The sequence below is a fragment of the Callorhinus ursinus genome, unplaced genomic scaffold (genome assembly GCF_003265705.2).
Source record: "Callorhinus ursinus isolate GAN/ISIS: 27379988/994484 unplaced genomic scaffold, GSC_fseal_2.0 scaffold13, whole genome shotgun sequence".
In the NCBI taxonomy this organism is placed as follows: domain Eukaryota; kingdom Metazoa; phylum Chordata; class Mammalia; order Carnivora; family Otariidae; genus Callorhinus; species Callorhinus ursinus.
In genome coordinates, this window is record NW_027397075.1 from 38,245,744 (window position 1) to 38,262,954 (window position 17,211).

The 17,211-nt window shown below is 35.3% G+C and overlaps 1 protein-coding gene and 1 pseudogene across 3 annotated transcripts; both read left to right on the forward strand.

The window, feature by feature from the left end:
• Positions 1 to 17,211, forward strand: part of LOC141374014 (mitochondrial import inner membrane translocase subunit Tim9 pseudogene) — a 781,319-nt pseudogene that overhangs the window by 723,130 nt on the left and 40,978 nt on the right.
• PDC (phosducin) lies at positions 1,063 to 8,998 on the forward strand. Of its 3 annotated transcripts, none has more exons than XM_073899428.1 (4): positions 1,063 to 1,123; positions 1,967 to 2,050; positions 4,986 to 5,137; positions 8,160 to 8,998. In XM_073899428.1, the coding sequence occupies exons 1-4, from the start codon at positions 1,111 to 1,113 to the stop codon at positions 8,682 to 8,684; spliced, it is 774 nt and encodes a 257-aa protein (XP_073755529.1). In that variant the 5' UTR covers positions 1,063 to 1,110; the 3' UTR covers positions 8,685 to 8,998. The 3 variants fall into 3 exon arrangements, with proteins under 3 accessions (XP_073755529.1, XP_025733694.1, XP_025733695.1); XM_025877909.2 differs by lacking the exon at positions 1,063 to 1,123 and adding an exon at positions 1,377 to 1,419; XM_025877910.2 differs by lacking the exon at positions 1,063 to 1,123 and adding an exon at positions 1,465 to 1,732.

Here is a 17,211-nt window from a genome sequence, read left to right on the forward strand (position 1 = left end):
CCAAAGATACAAATGTAGGGATCTGAAGGGGTAGGTGCACCCCGATGTTTATAGCAGCAATGTCCACAATAGCCAAACTATGGAAAGAGCCAAGATGTCCATTGACAGATGAGTGGATAAAGAAGATGTGGTATACACACACACACACACACACACACACACACATACACACACACACACACACAATGGAATATTATGCAGCCATCAAAAGGAATGAAATCTTGCCATTTGCAATGATGTGGATAGAACTGGAGGGTATTATCCTAAGCAAAATAAGTCAATCAGAGAAAGACATGTATCATATGATCTCACTGATATGAGGAATTCTTAATGTCAGAAAACAAACTGAGTGTAGCTGGAGTGGTGGGGGGGTGGGAGGGATGGGGTGGCTGGGTGATAGACATTCGGGAGGGTATGTGCTACGGTGAGTGCTGTGAATTGTGTAAGACTGTTGAATCAGAGATCTGTACCTCTGAAACAAATAATACATTATATGTTAAAAAAAGGGAAAAAAAAGAAGATAGTAGGAGGGGAAAAATGAAGCGGGGGAAATCAGAGGGGGATACGAACCATGAGAGACTATGGACTCTGAGAAACAAACTGAGGGTTCTAGAGGGGAGGGGGCTGGGGAGATGGGTTAGCCTGGTGACGGGTATTAAAGAGGGCACATACTGAATGGAGCACTGGATATTATATGCAAACAATGAATCATGGAACACTACATCAAAAACTAATGATGTAATATATGGTGATTAACATAACATAATAAACAAACAAAAAAGCCTTTTCTTGTTCAAGTGGGTAAAATCAAATTGCCAAAGATCTTTGACAACCAGTGATTCTGAGTAGAGACTATATGATGGAAACAATAAAATTATGAGACTATAAAATTATGCTGGGAGCAGATGTCAAAGCAAAAAAGGAATCAAGACAGAGAATTCTGGTCTACCATTTCATGCCTTGGGAAATCACCAGACAAACCAAGTCCAAGCACAAATCAATCAAAAACTGAGATGGGACTAAAAGCATAGTTGGATGACATCATTACCTAAAACTGACTTTGAAAGAAAGAGGCAAAGGGGAGAAGGTAGAGGAAGAAAGAATAAAAAGATGGTATATCTCTGTTAGTATAGCCTCCCTGACTCGGAAATTTAAAAATTAAAAAAAAAAATCACAAGTATATAGTATGTATAATAATAGAGTTTTCCAGATGATGGAAAGATAATTAAGTAAACAAGTTAGATTTATGTGAATGAAGAATAAATAGGTTCTATATCATGGCTTCAAGGAACTTCCTATGAATAAAATTCCATGTGCTTTTGGTAGATATTGTGACATATTTTAGTCAAAATTCTATAGGCATAGTTACTAATTGTTATCATTTCCTTGGTGGGTAACATCATCAAAACTTGCTTTATGGTATGGAGAGATGTTCTGGTGTTAGTTTTTGAATAGCATTGTTCCTTAGATCATTATTCTTTAATGCCAATTCAGAAGTAGGATTTGTCAAACCTTACTGACAAAAATGACTCTATTACAGTATGTTAACTTTCATCTAGGTTCAAATCCTTGCTCTACCACTTACTATGTGATCATGGATAGATAACTTAAACTCTGTCCTTCAGCTTCCTCAATTGTAAAATGGCATTAACAATTGTCCCTGCCAATATGGCTATGTGAGAATTAAATGATTTTTGACACATAAAGTAATTGGAACAATGTCTGGTACAAAGTAAGTATTAACAGTAAGTATATAATTATTATTAATTTTTAAAATTATGTTATACAAAATATTGTATACACAAACATTAAAGTAATATCCTTTTATGAGGAGGCAGAAACATCCTAAGCATTTCATCATTTAGTGAGAACTCTTAGCCTAGCATGGAACTTGGCAGCAAGAGAATAATAGGATATAATTATATATATTCTAGCATTCATCATTACTTCTTTGTTTATGCTATAGATTATATCAGATCTAAACCTAAAATGGAAGAAGCCAAAAGCCAAAGTTTGGAGGAAGACTTTGAAGGACAGGCCACACATACAGGTAAGCAAATCCAAAGAAAAAAAATTATTAAGTTAAAATTAAATGTGGATATCTCTAATGTTCTTACTGCCATTATTCAGTGTGAAATTTAAGTAATATCTTTTAATGGTTTGATGGAATCATCTAAGAAATATTTGAGTGGGAAAAGTAATGTGAAATCAAATACTCTTAAAGTAGTTTTATTTAGATGTCAAAGAATGAGAAAAACACTAATTATTGAGAAATTCTTAATACCCAACTATCATAAGCCCTCTTCTACACTATAGTTAAGCTCTTTCCTCTCTAATTTCCCCCACTATGAACTTTCCTTGAGATTGTAAACAATAGTAGACCAAAAGGTAAATAGTTTTTAATTTTAATTTTTTGAATCTGAAGAAAATAAATGATAAACCATTCTTAACTCAAATGGATTTCAATATTCCTCTAGAAACCCTAAGACTGCAATTCATTTCATCCAGAGCCTGTTTTCCTAATCTGTTAAATTGTATGGGACTGTATATATGCCACTACTAAGAGTTTAAAAATCAAATAGTATGTCAGTTTAAAAGTTTAGTTTGTACCTCTTAAGCCTCTTCACTTATTTTGTATACCTGCAACTAGAATAATATGGTATATCAACTATACTTTAGTTAAAAAATAAATAACATTAAAAAAATAAATAAAAATAACAGTTTAGGGTTTTTAACTCTATTGAATCTTATTAAACTAATATTTCCCCCTCTCTTTTAATAATACAAAATGAACTCTTTAAATTTAGCCAGAGAGTTGAATGAATTCACATGAGTACTAGACAAAATGCATGGGAATTCATTTTATTATTCTATTCTATTCTATTCTATTCTATTCTATTCTATTCTATTCTATTCTATTCTATTCAAGAGAGAGAACAAACACGAGCAGGGGTAGGGGCAGAGGGAGAGGGACAAGCAGATTTCCCGCTGAGCAGGGAGCCCCACCTGAGCTTGATTCCAGGACCTGAAGATCATGACCTGATGCTTAACCAACTGAGCCACCCAGGTGCCCCAGGAATTCATTTTATAACAACAGTGTGAAGAGTACCTTTCTAAGTATGACAGAACCAAGAAACCATAGAGGAAGATTGATAAATTCAGCTATAAAAATGAGGGACGGAGGGAAGGAAGGAAAGAAATGTCTGTTGATAGGTCATCAGTAGCAAATTTCAAAAAACATTTGACAAACTGGGGGAAACCAGCTGCAATTCAATTGACAAAGGGTTAATGTCCTAATAAATACTGAAAGTTCCTACAAATCAATTAGAAAAACAACAACAATCAAATGGAGAAATGAGCAAAAGATAGGTCAGAAAAAATAGCACTTATGAAGTTAGTACTATTGTGAGATACCTTTTTTTCACACTGTTTGTAAAAGTAAAAAGTTTAATAAGACACTTTGAAAAGAGGCATACTCATACATTACTGGTAGGAGTGTAAACTAGTACAACCTCCTTAAGAGTAGTTTAGCAATATCAAAATTAGAAATATATATGCTTTTTGACCAAGCGATTCTAATACAATAACGTATAGATAGACCTGCATGGATAGAAAAAAATGTATGTGCAAAGTTCTTCACTCAGGATTATATATTATAGAAAAAATGGGGAAGCAACAATATACATCAACAAGAAACTTTTTTAAGTAAATGAATATCTACACAATGTAATGCCATGCCTCCATTTTTTTTAAAAAAGGAAGAAACTCTTTATGCATGTATATGAAAAAAATCTCTGAGATATATTATGAATTAAGAAAAGCAAGGTGAGAAAAAGCGTAAAAAAAAACTTGTAAAAAAAGCAGGAGAAAAAAGATTCTCTTTTCTACACATATAAACACATGCAATACACATGCATATTTTGTAAAAACAGAAAACATATCTGGAAGATGAAGACAATACAAGTAAACAGAAAACAATGAATATAATTTTAATATAAGTAACTTTATATTAAAAGTATATATTAGATATTAGATAAATTAAGAAATTATTAAGAAATATGTGGGAGAAAGAGAATACATCCACACATATAACATTAAAGGTATAGATATGGCTAATCTTTAGTGAAGGATATTTAAAACTCCATATTTCCAAGGATTTAGGCCTTCCAAGCACTTTTATTATTTATCAGGACAACTGAACATCTGAATTCCAGTTGGATCATCCTTGACTTAATTAGTTTTTCCTAATCTGCAAATCCCATCCTCTCTCCATTTGTAAAAAGTTCTTAGAATCTTTTTTTTTTTTTTTTGACAGAGAGTGACAGCAAGAGAAGGAACACAAGCAGGGGGAGTGGGAGAGGGAGAAGCAGGCTTCCCACCAAGCAGGGAGTCTGACGCGGGACTGGATCCCAGGACCTTGGGATCATGACCTGAGCCAAAGACAGATGCTTAACAACTGAGCCACCCAGGCATCCCAAAGATTCTTAAAAGGAATTGGATGATTATGTAATAATTTTCTTAAAGCCATTTTAGTTCTGTTATTTGAGGTCAGGTCTTCTCTAACTGGTTGTCTTGTATGTGATATTGTTGTTTTCTGGATCTTGATATCACCTCAATTTGTTTCCCCAATAATTCTAGTGTCCCTGTTAATAGTGTGGTACCAATTCTAGATTATTGCTGAAGCTTCCTTCTTATTTAATAAAAGTGCTATTTTTCTAAAATTCTAGTTCCCCTCTTTGTAATTTGTATTTTCATTAATGTAGATGTTTCAGAGAAATCCTTAGCCAAAACCCATTTAACAAGATTAGTGTGGGAAAATATTTTTATGAGCAGGGCAGTCAGACATTTCTAGCCCAAACAAGATTTTTTTTATGATACAGAGATGGCAAGTCTATTCCAGCAATGATACTTATGCAAACCTCAATTGTATAAATAGTTGTTTTGAAAATAGAGAGGGAAATGATTTGTTTTTTCTTTTATTCCAGGACCCAAAGGAGTAATAAATGATTGGAGAAAGTTTAAATTAGAGAGTGAAGATGGTGATTCAGTTCCACCTAGAAAGAAGGAGATTCTCAGACAGATGTCTTCTCCTCAGAGTAGAGATGACAAAGACTCAAAAGAAAGATTCAGCAGAAAGGTAAGGAAAAAATCAATAGTAAATAACTTACAATGTGTTTTTAGTCTACAGGACTCTAAAGAATCACTTTAGAGATATAAAATAGATATATTTCAAAAATATTTATTATAATATTGTTTATGTTGGCAAAAAAAACCCAGGAAATGAAGTAAATACCTGTGAAGGTATTCCATATTAAAAAATGTATAGCAGCTATTAAAAGAATGAGTTATAAATACACGAGCTGACTTAAGGGCAGTTCCGTAAAGTGAGAAAGCAAGATAGGGAGTATTTTAAGTTATATGATGACCCCATTCTCTAGAGCAAAGGGAAAAAAAATACACATCACTGTATATGTTTTTACACTTATATAATTATATGAACAATATGTAGAAGTTTGGAAAGACACTCACCAACTTCACAATATTTGTTATTTAGAAGGGTGGGATTGATTGAGAGATCTCAATTTCCTTTTTCCAAATAGGAAAAAGAAGGTAAGTAGAATAAGCCACATATTTTTAAAGGTATCATGATTTTTTTAAAGCAGAATTTTAAAAAAAGTCACTTATTTACTTATATAATGCGTATGTCCATGTGCTATGTCAAAATATGTTAATGGAGATTATCTCAGAGTATTAGAATGGTGAAATTTCACTATTTATTACTTTCTCCCTTTAGCTTTTAACTCATTTTTGAATCTTTATAATTAGCATGCATTATTTATATAACAATAACAACAACAATCATATTAATTTAAAACCCATTAAGTGACTTCCATTGTGGAGTAAATCACTTTAGTGGGTTATTTATCTCCAAACCAATGCATATGAGTTGTATATTGATTCTCGACAGACAGACTACATCAGAAACGTCAAGTCTAAGATCTTGTTTCCAGATTTGGGTTCCTTCACTGAGACACTATGTGATATAGATGAGACAATTAAGTTTTCCCACCTGAAGAATTGCAACAACACATCCTCTCTTTGTTTTAAAGAGATGTGAAGAGAAAATAAATGTAAAAATGTTTGAAACATGTAAAATGCCGTACAAATGAGAGACATTATGATTATTAAAGGTGTTGCACAGGTTAAGCTTGAGAAGTGTATCTGAATGCCTAAATGCCTGAATATATGAATGGAACAAATTCTCACAAACGCATATGTAAATCAATAATATAATATTGATACAATATTTGTATGGTTCAGTCTGTTAAATTAACAGAACTATGGTAGCAACTTAAAAATTATAGAAAACATTTAACATTTTTTAGGGTTAAAACAAATAAAATTGAAATTATCTTAAAGCAAAAAAGTAATATGACAGGAAAAAGAATGAAGACATTAGAAAAACAAATATAACAAATATATGCAAAACAAATAAAATAAATGAAAGCACCAGATATTTCTACTTAACCTGAATCTTAGTATCATCTATAAAATGAGAGTAATAATACCTACCTCATAGGTTTATTGTGAGGACTCAGTAAAATAATCTATGCAAAGTGCCTAAGACATAATAGATTTTCCATAAATACTAGTTTCTTGCCTTCTCAATTCTCCTCCACTTTAAAAATTATTAGCAGTTGCTGTTTGAGAGGCTACTTGATGGCAAAGCAGCAGCGAATCCAACTTCTGGGATTCTGGGTGGCTCCACGTCTCTCAATCATACTATGTCCCACATTGTTCCTTCATATATATGTACATACACATGTATATATACATACATACGTATATATGTATTTTGGTGGAGGAGGAGAGTGTTTAGCATTCTATGGAATAAGTTAATAATGGTGTAGCTATTAAAAAAGGCTCTGTAGGTACTTTTATACTCTAGCTGCAGTGGAAAGTAGCTGTCTTGGAAGATGGAAGTAAGTCTTTTCTCACTTTAGCCTAAACCAGTAGCTAACAATCACCTGAAGGGCTCATTTGAAGATGGCTCACTCAGCCTCACACATACAAGTTCTAATTCAGTAGATCTGGAGTGGTGCTCCAAAATTTGCCTTTCCCAGAATTTCTCAGGTGCTGCTGTTGCTGCTGACCCAGCATTAACCTCCTGAATGATCTTATGAACAGCAAATAATAGTAAAAGCTGTCTTGCTTGAATTCTATCTCATATATTCCAAAAAGTCAGTAAGTAATAAGATATAATCTTTTTTTTCTTTTTAAAGATATAATCTTTTAAAGAACTTTTGTGGAGGAGACACTAATATTTAAAGGCATTTGTTGGGGACACATTTAAATTATGTGTGTATACCCTTTTTATTTTTTAGGAAAGCCACTCCATAGTAGACCCTGCTGGGATTTTTTTCACCCAATGTGATGGGTAGCTAAGTGGCACATTTTTTACTGAGATTGTGACCATCTCGTGGCTCAACTATATTCAGCAATATTTAGGCATGCATTTAATCATGCAATAATTACTGAGCTCCCATTTTATGCCAGATACTACAGCAGATAGTGAAGAGAGATGAATGATACAAAATTCCTGCCCCATGGGGCATATCAGTTATAAAAACTATTACAAAATAAATAAATATATAACACAATGTCAGTAGTGTTTGTTGTTATGAAGAAAAATAAACCAATATAAGGAATAGAAAGCATGGTATGGGGATTCTTTTAGGTAGTATAATTGAAGAAGGTAACACTTGAACAAAGGCTTGAATGTGGTGAAGAAGGAAAAGGCCTTCACATCAGGAGTGATGTAGGATGGTGGGGAGAAAACAGTAAATGCAAACTTTTTGAGTTGACAATAGGTTTGGTATATCTAAAGATTATAAATTACTGGGGGTGCCTAGGTGGCTCAGTTGGTTAAGCATCTGCCTTCAGCTCAGGTCATCATCCCAGGGTCCTGGGATGGAGTCCTGCATAGGACTCCTGCTCAGTGGAAAACCTGCTTCTCCCTCTCCCTCTGCCCCTCCTCCCTGCTTGTGCATGTGTGTGCTCCCTCTCTCAAATAAATAAATAAAATCTTTAAAAAAATTTTTAAAAAAATATAAATTTCTGACCAAATTATCTCTACCATTTCTTTTGTTTATTTCTAGATGAGCATTCAAGAATATGAATTAATTCACCAAGATAAAGAAGATGAAAATTCCCTTCGTAAATACCGTAGACAATGCATGCAGGATATGCACCAGAAGCTGAGTTTTGGGCCTAGATATGGGTTTGTGTATGAGCTGGAAACTGGGGAGCAATTCCTGGAAACCATTGAAAAGGAGCAGAAAATCACCACAATTGTTGTTCATATTTATGAAGATGGCATTAAGGGTTGTGATGCTCTGAACAGTAGCTTTACATGCCTTGCAGCTGAATACCCTATAGTCAAGTTTTGTAAAATAAAAGCTTCTAATACAGGTGCGGGGGACCGCTTTTCCTCAGATGTACTCCCCACACTGCTCGTCTACAAAGGTGGGGAACTCATAAGCAATTTTATTAGTGTTACAGAACAGTTTGCCGAAGAATTTTTTGCTGGGGATGTGGAGTCTTTCCTAAATGAATATGGGTTACTACCTGAAAGAGAGATACATGCCCTAGATCAGACCAACATGGAAGAAGATACTGAATAAACAGTCATTATGTCAACATTTCATATTTCTCCTTTACAAGTTGAATATTGATTTTGGTAGTATCCATATTCCTTTAGAGAACACCAAGTATGGCCATGGCTATTTTAATTTGTGAGAAAAAAAGATTGATGCTAAAATTATTTGATTAGCATTACTTAAATGAATAGAAGGCTTTACTACAAAATATTGTAGTCTTTAGCAACATGTTAGTAGACAAAGAGGCTATGAATAATATTGTGACAGTTTTCAAAAATTCCTTTCAAGTTATGTGTTGGGGGCTTTCTTACTCCTTGTTTTTTCCTCAGTGGTATTATTTGGACTTTTCAAATTACATTATCAATCATAATTTTGCTTGTGTGATAAGAATAAAGTCTCATGAGGAAATAAGTTTGCTATTTGTAATCTATTTTTTCTCAAGTACTACATTATCAAGGCCCTAAAAACATTACATAACCCAAAATACAAAAAAAAATCATTCAGTAAGATATCTTACATTATATATATATATATATATATATATATCTTATAAGAAACTTAGAAACCTTGTGTCACATTAAAGTTTTTAAAAAAAAGGTAGTTTTTTTTTTTTTAAATACAACCTCAGAAGCTAACCTTATTTAGGAAAAAAATTTTATTCTATGGACAAAAGAATATTTAGTAGTGATAATAATTACAACTATCATTTTTTAATTACCAATTATGGGCCTGCATTTTATACATATAATGTGTAATTTTTAACCACAGTTCCACAAGTAGATATCCACAAGTGGATAGCACTTTATAAATGATGAAACTGAAATTCATAGAAGTTCTATTTCTATTTCCCTTGAAAACACTGGGAAAATTTTCCTCCTACACAAACAAATGGAAATGCAAAACAAAATATAATTTGAAAAATGTTTTTAAATGCTTCACAAATGAGCTGTAGAGCAAGATAAAAGAAACTTTTAGGGATCTGAATCAGAGTAGGAGATAATGGTGAGTGAGAGCTGAAGCACCATGGCCTATATTTGAAGACATGGTGCTTGATAAATCACCCAATACTGGCTCCCTGTGGGAAGTCTGCTTAAAACAGATTTTCTTGGGGTGTCTGGGTGGCTCAGTTAGTTAAGCGACTGCTTTCAGCTTAGGTCATGATCCCAGAGTCCTGGATTGAGTCCCGCATCAGGCTCCCTGCTCAGCAGGGGAGTCTGCTTCTCCTCTCCCTCTGCTCATTCCCCCTCTCCCTCACTCTCTTTTTCAATAAATAAATAAAATCTTTTAAAAAACACAACAACAGATTTGTTCATTTTCCCCCTGGGAGACGAATGTTTAAATCAGACATTTGTCACAAGTTCTAGTCTCCACTATCCTAAATGAAGATTTTGTATCTTCTCTTTCCTTAAATCTTTCATACCCTTTTCCCCCAGTCCAAGCACTTCACCTTCCTCATACTTAATTGAGAAAATAGAAGTTATCAAACAGGCCCTACCTCACCTTTCCATCACCAGTCTAAAATGTGCACCAGCATAGTCCAAGATGGCAGAGGAGTAGGAGACCTTAGTTTTGTCTGGTCCCAGGAATTCAGCTAGATAGTTGTCAAATCATTTTGACACCTGTGAACTCAACTGGAGATCTAAGAAAAGAATTGCTGCAATTCTACAAATAGATAAGCGCCCAAGGTAAGAAGCGTGGAGAAGTGAATTCAAGGTGATATATCATCAGAAGATAAACCATGGGGAGAGGGAGCCTCCAAAGGCTGGCACCAGAAAGTGATAGAGCAGCAGAGCACAAAATCAGAACTTTTAGAAGTCTGCTCTGATGAGGGACGTCCCTGCCTGAAAGGTGCTCAGGTGGCAAAGCAGGCATAATCCTAGGTGGGACGGTGTGGTCTCAGGATCCCTGAGGCAGAGTTCCCAGGCATTGAAGCAGGAAAGCTGGCTGCAATCAGCAAGCCCAGGAGTGGGATCTCAGCTTAGGGTTGCCATATAATGCAAATTGGGGCACAGTTGGGTGACTGCTTTCCAAGCAGGGGCCCAGGGAGCAGCAGAACAGCAGTAAGACGCCCACCCCCATACCTCCTTGGGAGGAGAGGTGTGGGTGTGCACCTCAGGAGTCTGCAGGGTTTGGAGACTTGAAATGCAGTTGTGTGCCTGAGATAGAAATGCCTCGTCACAGGTTGGGTGAATGCAGAGTGTGGACGGAGGCCAAGGAGACAGGAGTGACTGACTGCTTTTCTTTGTGGGTGCATTGAGGAGTGGGGCCCCAAGCTCTGGGCTCTGGGTCTGGAGATTGGGAGGCCACCATTTTCATTCTCATCCTCTAAAGTGGCACCAAAAGCCTTCAGGGAACAAAGGCCACATAGAGCAATCCAGAGCCACTTACTTAGCCTGGCCTCCTGGCAAAGTGGTGCAATTCCATCCAGGTAAAGACACTTGAGAATCAATGCAACAGGCCCCTCCCCCAGAAGATCAGCAAGAACATCCAGCTAAGACCAAGTTTACCAATCATAGACAACTGCAAAACTCCAGCAATAGGGAAAAATAGTATATAGAATTCATGGTTTTTTCCCCACGATTCTTTAGTCTTTCAATTTTAATTATTTTTTTCTCTTTCCTTTTTCAACCATTTTCTTATTTCATCAGCTCTTTTTTAAAAATCTCTTAATTTTCATTTTTACAGTTACATTCTATCCTTTCTATTTAATTTTATTTTTGTGTATGTATGAGTTTTTCTTTCTTTATAATTTTGGGATGCAATTTCTTCTAACAAACAGAATCTAGTGTATGGCTCTCTTCTCTTTACTTGTCTGATCATATTTTCTCTTTTTTTCTTCTTTTTTTTGTTGTTAAAGTCTTTTTAAATTTTCATCTTTACAATTACAATTTATCCTTTCAATATTTAATTTTATTTTTGTATATATGTAAGTTTTTCTTTCTTTACAAATTTGAGATGCAGTTTCTTCTAATAAACAGACCACAATACACTCAGGATATAGTGTATTGTTCTGTTCTGTTCACCTATCTCTTTATATTCCTTTTCTTTCTTTCTCTTTCTTTCTTTCTTTCTTTCTTTTTTTCTTTCTTTCTTTCTTTCTTTCTTTCTTTCTTTCTTTCTTTCTTTCTTTCTTTCTTTCTTTCTTTCTTTCTTCCTGTCTTTTAATTTTCATTTTTATAGTTACATTCTATCCTTTCATTGTATTTAATTTTATTTTTGTACATATATGTTTTTCTATCTTTACAATTTTGGGATCTAATTTTCTAACAAACAGACCAAAATACACACAGAATCGAGTGTATTGCTCTGTTCTGTTCACCTGTCTGATTATATTCTATCTTTAAAAAGAATTTTTTTTCAGTTTCGGGTCTCTTCTGATTTCTTTAGTTATATTTCTCTGGGGTCATTGTTATCCTTTTAGTATTTTGTTCTCTTTTTCATCTATTCTTCTCCAGACAGAATGACAAGACAGAAAAACTCACCTCAAAAAAGAGAACAAGAGGCAGTACTGACTGCCAGGGACCTAACCAGTATGGATATGAGTAAGGTGTCAGAACTGGAGTTCAAAATAACAATTATAAAGATACTAGCTGGACTTGAAAAAAGCATAGAAGACACTAAAGAATCCCTTTCTGGAGAAATAAAAGAACTAAAACCTAATCAAGTTGAAATCAAAAAGGCTATTAATGAGATGCAATAAAAAAAATGGAGGCTCTAACTGCTAGGATAAATGAGGCAGAAGAAAGAATTAATGATATAAAAGACCAAATGATGGAGAATAAAGAAACTGAGAAAAAGAGAGATAAGCAACTACTGGATCACAAGGGGAGAATTCAAGAGATAAGTGATACCATAAAGTGAAACAATATTGGAATATTTGGGATCCCAGAAGAAGAGAAAAGAGAAAGAGGGGAGAAGGTATATTGGAACAAATTATAACACAGAACATCCCTAATCTGGAGAAGGAAACAGGCATTCAAGTCCAGGAGGCACAGAGAACCCCCCTCAAAATCAATAAAAATAGGTCAACAGCCCATCATATAATAGTGAAACTTGCAAATCTCAGAGACAAAGAGAAAATCCTGAAAGCAATTCAGGACAAGAGGTCCATAACCTACGATGGAAGAAACATTAAACTGGCAGAAGACCTAGCCACAGAGACCTGGCAGGCCAGAAAGGACTGGAATGATATATTCAGGTGCTAAATGAGAAAAATGTGCAGCCAAAATACTTTACCCAGCTAGGATGTCATTCAAAATAGGAGAGATAAAAACCTTCCAGGACAAACAGAAACTAAAAGAAATTATGATCACTAAACCAGCCCGACAAGAAATATTAAAAGGGATCCTTTAAGCGAAGACAGAGCCCAAAAGTAACACAGACCAGAAAGGAACAGAAACAATAAACAGAAACAGTGACTTTACAGGTAATACAATGGCACTAAATTCATATCTTTCAAGAGTTACTCTGAATGTAAATGGGCTAAAAGCTCCAATCAAAAGACACAGGGTATCATGTTGGATAAAAAAGGAAGACCCATCAATATGCTGTTGGCAAGAGCTTCATTTTAGACCCAAAGACACCTCCAGATTTAAAGTGAGGGGGTGGAGAACAATTTATCATGCTAATGGACACCAAAAGAAAATTGGGGTGTCAATCCTTATATCACACAAATTAGATGTTAAACCAAAGACTGTAATAAGAGATGAGGAAGGACACTATATCATACTTAAAGGGTCTTTCCAAAAAGAAGATCTAACAATTATAAATATTTATGCTCCTAACATGGGAGCAGCCAATTATATAAACCAATTAATAACAAAATTAAAGAAACACATTGATAATAACACAATAATAGTATGGGACTTTAACACCTCATTCACAGCAATGGACAGATCATCTAAGCAGAAGATCAACAAGGAAGCAAGGGCTCTGAATGACACACCGTACCAGCTGGACTTCAAAGATATATTCAGAGCATTCCATCCTAAAGCAACAAAATACACATTCTTCTGGAGTGCACATGGAACGTTCTCCAGAACAGATCATGTACTGGGTCACAAATCATGTCTCAACCAGTACCAAAAGATTGGGATAATTCCCTGTATATTTTCAGACCACAATGCTTTGAAACTGGAACTCAATCACAAGAGGAAATTTGGAAAGAACTCAACTCCATGAAGGCTATAGAGCATCTCACTAAACAATGAATGGGTCAACCAGGAAATTAAAGAATAATTTAAAAAATTCATGGAAACAAATGAAAATGAAAACACAACCGTTCAAACCTTTGGGATGAAGCAAAGACAGTCCTAAGAGGGACGTATATAACATTACAAGCCTTTCTCAAAACAACAAGAAGGGTCTCAAATATACAACCTAACCCTTCACCTAAAGGAGCTGGAGAAAGAATGACAAATAGAGCCTAAACCCAGCAGGAGAAGAGAATTAATAAAGATTAGAGCAGAAATCAATGAAATAGAAACCAAAAGAACAGTAGAACAGATCAATGAAACTAGGAGCTGGTTCTTTGAATGGATAATAAGATTGACAAAACCCTGGCCAGACTTATCAAAAAGAAAAGAGAAAGGACCCAAATAAGTAAAATCATGAATGAAAGAGGAGAGATCACAGCCAACACCAAAGAAAAGCAAACAATTATAAGAACATATTTTGAGCAACTATATGCCAAGAAATTAGGCAATCTAGAAGAAATAGATGCATTCGTAGAGACATATAAACTACCAAAACTGATTCAGGAAAAATGGAAAGCCTGAACAGACCCATAACCACCAAGGAAATTGAAGCAGTAATCAAAAATCTCCCAACAAATAAGAGTCTAGGGCTGAATGGTTTCCCAAGGTAATTCTACCAAACATTTAAAGAAGAACTAATACCCATTCTTCTGAAGCTATTTCAAAAACTAGAAAGGGAAGAAAAACTTCCAAACTCTTTCTATGAGGCCAGGATTACCTTGATCCCAAAACTAGACAAAGACCCCACCAAAAAGGAGACTTATAGACCAAAATCCCTGATGTACATGGATGTCAAAATTCTCACCAAGATACAAGCCAATAGGATCCAACAGTACATTAAAAGGATTATTCACCAGGACCAAGTGGGATTTATTCCTGGGCTGCAAGGGTGGTTCAACTTCTGCAAGTCAATCAGTGTGATACACTACATTAATAAAAGAAAGGACAAGAACCATATGACCCTCTCAATAGATGCAGAAAAAGCATTTGACATAGTACAGCATCCTTTCTTGATTAAAACTCTTCACAGTATAGGGATACAGGGAACACACTTCAAAATCATAAAAAGCCCTCTATGAAAAGCCCACAGTGAGTATTCTCAATGGGGAAAAACAGAGAACTTTTCCCCTGTGGTCAGGAACACGACAGGGATGCCCAATATCACCACTGTTGTTCAACATAGTACTAGAAGTCCTAGCTTCAGCAATCAGACAACAAAAAGAAATAAAAGGCATCTAAATCAGCAAAGAAGAAGTCAAACTCTCACTCTTTGTGGAAGACATGATACTTTATGTGGAAAACCCAAAGACTTCATCCCAAAATTATTAGAACTCATACAGGAATTCAGCAAAGTGGCAGGATATAAAATCAATGCACAGAAATCAGTTGCATTTCTATACACTAACAGTGAGACCAAAAAAAAAGAAAAAAAGAGAGAGAGAGAAATTAAGGAGTAATCCCATTTATGATTGCACCAAAAACCATAAGATACCTAGGAATAAACCTAACCAAAGAGGCAAAGGATCTGTACTCAGAAAACTATAGAACACTCATAAAAGAAATTGAGGAAGACACAAAGAAATGGAAAAGCATTCCATGCTCATGGATTAGAAGAACAAATATTGTTAAAGTGCTTATGCTACCTGTAGCAAACTACACATTCAATGCAATCCCTATCAAAATACCACTAACTTTTTTCACAGAGTGGGAATGAATAAAATTGAATAAAAAATGAATAAAATCCTAAAATTTGTATGGAACCAGAAAAGACCCCAAATAGCCAAAGGAATGTTGAAAAAGAAAATCAAAGCTGGTGGCATCACAATTCCAGACTTCAAGCTCTATTACAAAGCTTTAATCATCAAGACAGTATGATACTGGCATAAAAACAGGCACAGAGATCAATGGAACAGAATGGAGAACCCAGGAATGGACCTTCGACTCTATGATCAAGTAATCTTCAATAAAACAGAAAAGAATATCCAGTGGAAAAAGGACAATCTCTTCAATAAATGGTGCTGGGAAAATTGGACAGCCACATGTAGAAGAATGAAACCAGACAACCTCACACCAGTCAGAATGGCTAAAATTAGTAAGTCAGGAAAGGACAGATGTTGGCGAGGATGTGGAGAAAGGGGAACTCTCTTACACTGTTGGTAGGAATGCAAGCTGGTGCAGCCACTCTAGAAAACAGTATGGATGTTCCTTAAAAAGTTGAAAATAAAGCTTCCCTATGACCCAGCAATTGCACTACTGGATATTTACCCCAAAGATACAAATATAGTGATCCAAAGGGGCACCTGCACTCCAATGTTTATAGCAGCAATGTCCAGAATAGCCAAACTATGGGAAGAGCCCAGATGTCCATTGACAGATAAATGGATAAAAAAAGATACATACACACACACACACACACACACACACACACACACACACACACACAATGGAATACTACTAGCCATCACAAAAATGAAATCTTGCCATTTGCAACAACACTGATGGAACTCCAGGGTATTATGCTAAGCAAAATAAGTCAATTAGAGAAAGACAATATTATCATATGTTCTCATTCACATGTCAAATTTAGGAAACAAAACAGAGGATCATAGGGGAAGAGAGGAAAAAATAAAACAAGAGGAAATCAGAGAGGGAAACAAACCATAAAAGGCTCTTAATCATAGGCAATAAACTAGGGTTGCTGGAGGGGAAAGGGGTGGGGGGATGGGGTAACTGGGTGAGGGACATTAAGGAAGGCACGTGATATAATTAGCACTGGGTGTTATATAACACTGATGAATCACTGACCTCTACCTCTGAAACTAATAATATATGTTAATCAATTGATTTTAAATAAAAATTAAAAAAATAAAATAAAATGTGTACCTGCACGTAAACACTGTTTCTACTGACACTATGATGAATGAAGCATCCATGCAGCTATGAGCCATGACCAAACTGTGCAGTAGAGCTAACCCTCTCACCCACAGTCATTTTTCTCCTGCAATTATTTTCCCTCTTCTGCATCATGTTTCTCCCTTCTTCTATGTCATACTATTCATATTGGCTTATAAATGAGTTTTAAAATTGTCCACTTTTAAAAAATGCCCAAGTAGGGGGGCGGACTAAGATGGCGGAGGAGTGGGAGACCTGGATTTCGTCTGGTCTCAGGAATTCAGCTGAATAGAGATCAAACCATTCTGAACACCTACGAACTCAACAGGAGATCGAAGACAAGAATAGCAACAACTCTCTGAACAGAAAAGCGACCACTTACTGGAAGGTAGGACGTGTGGAGA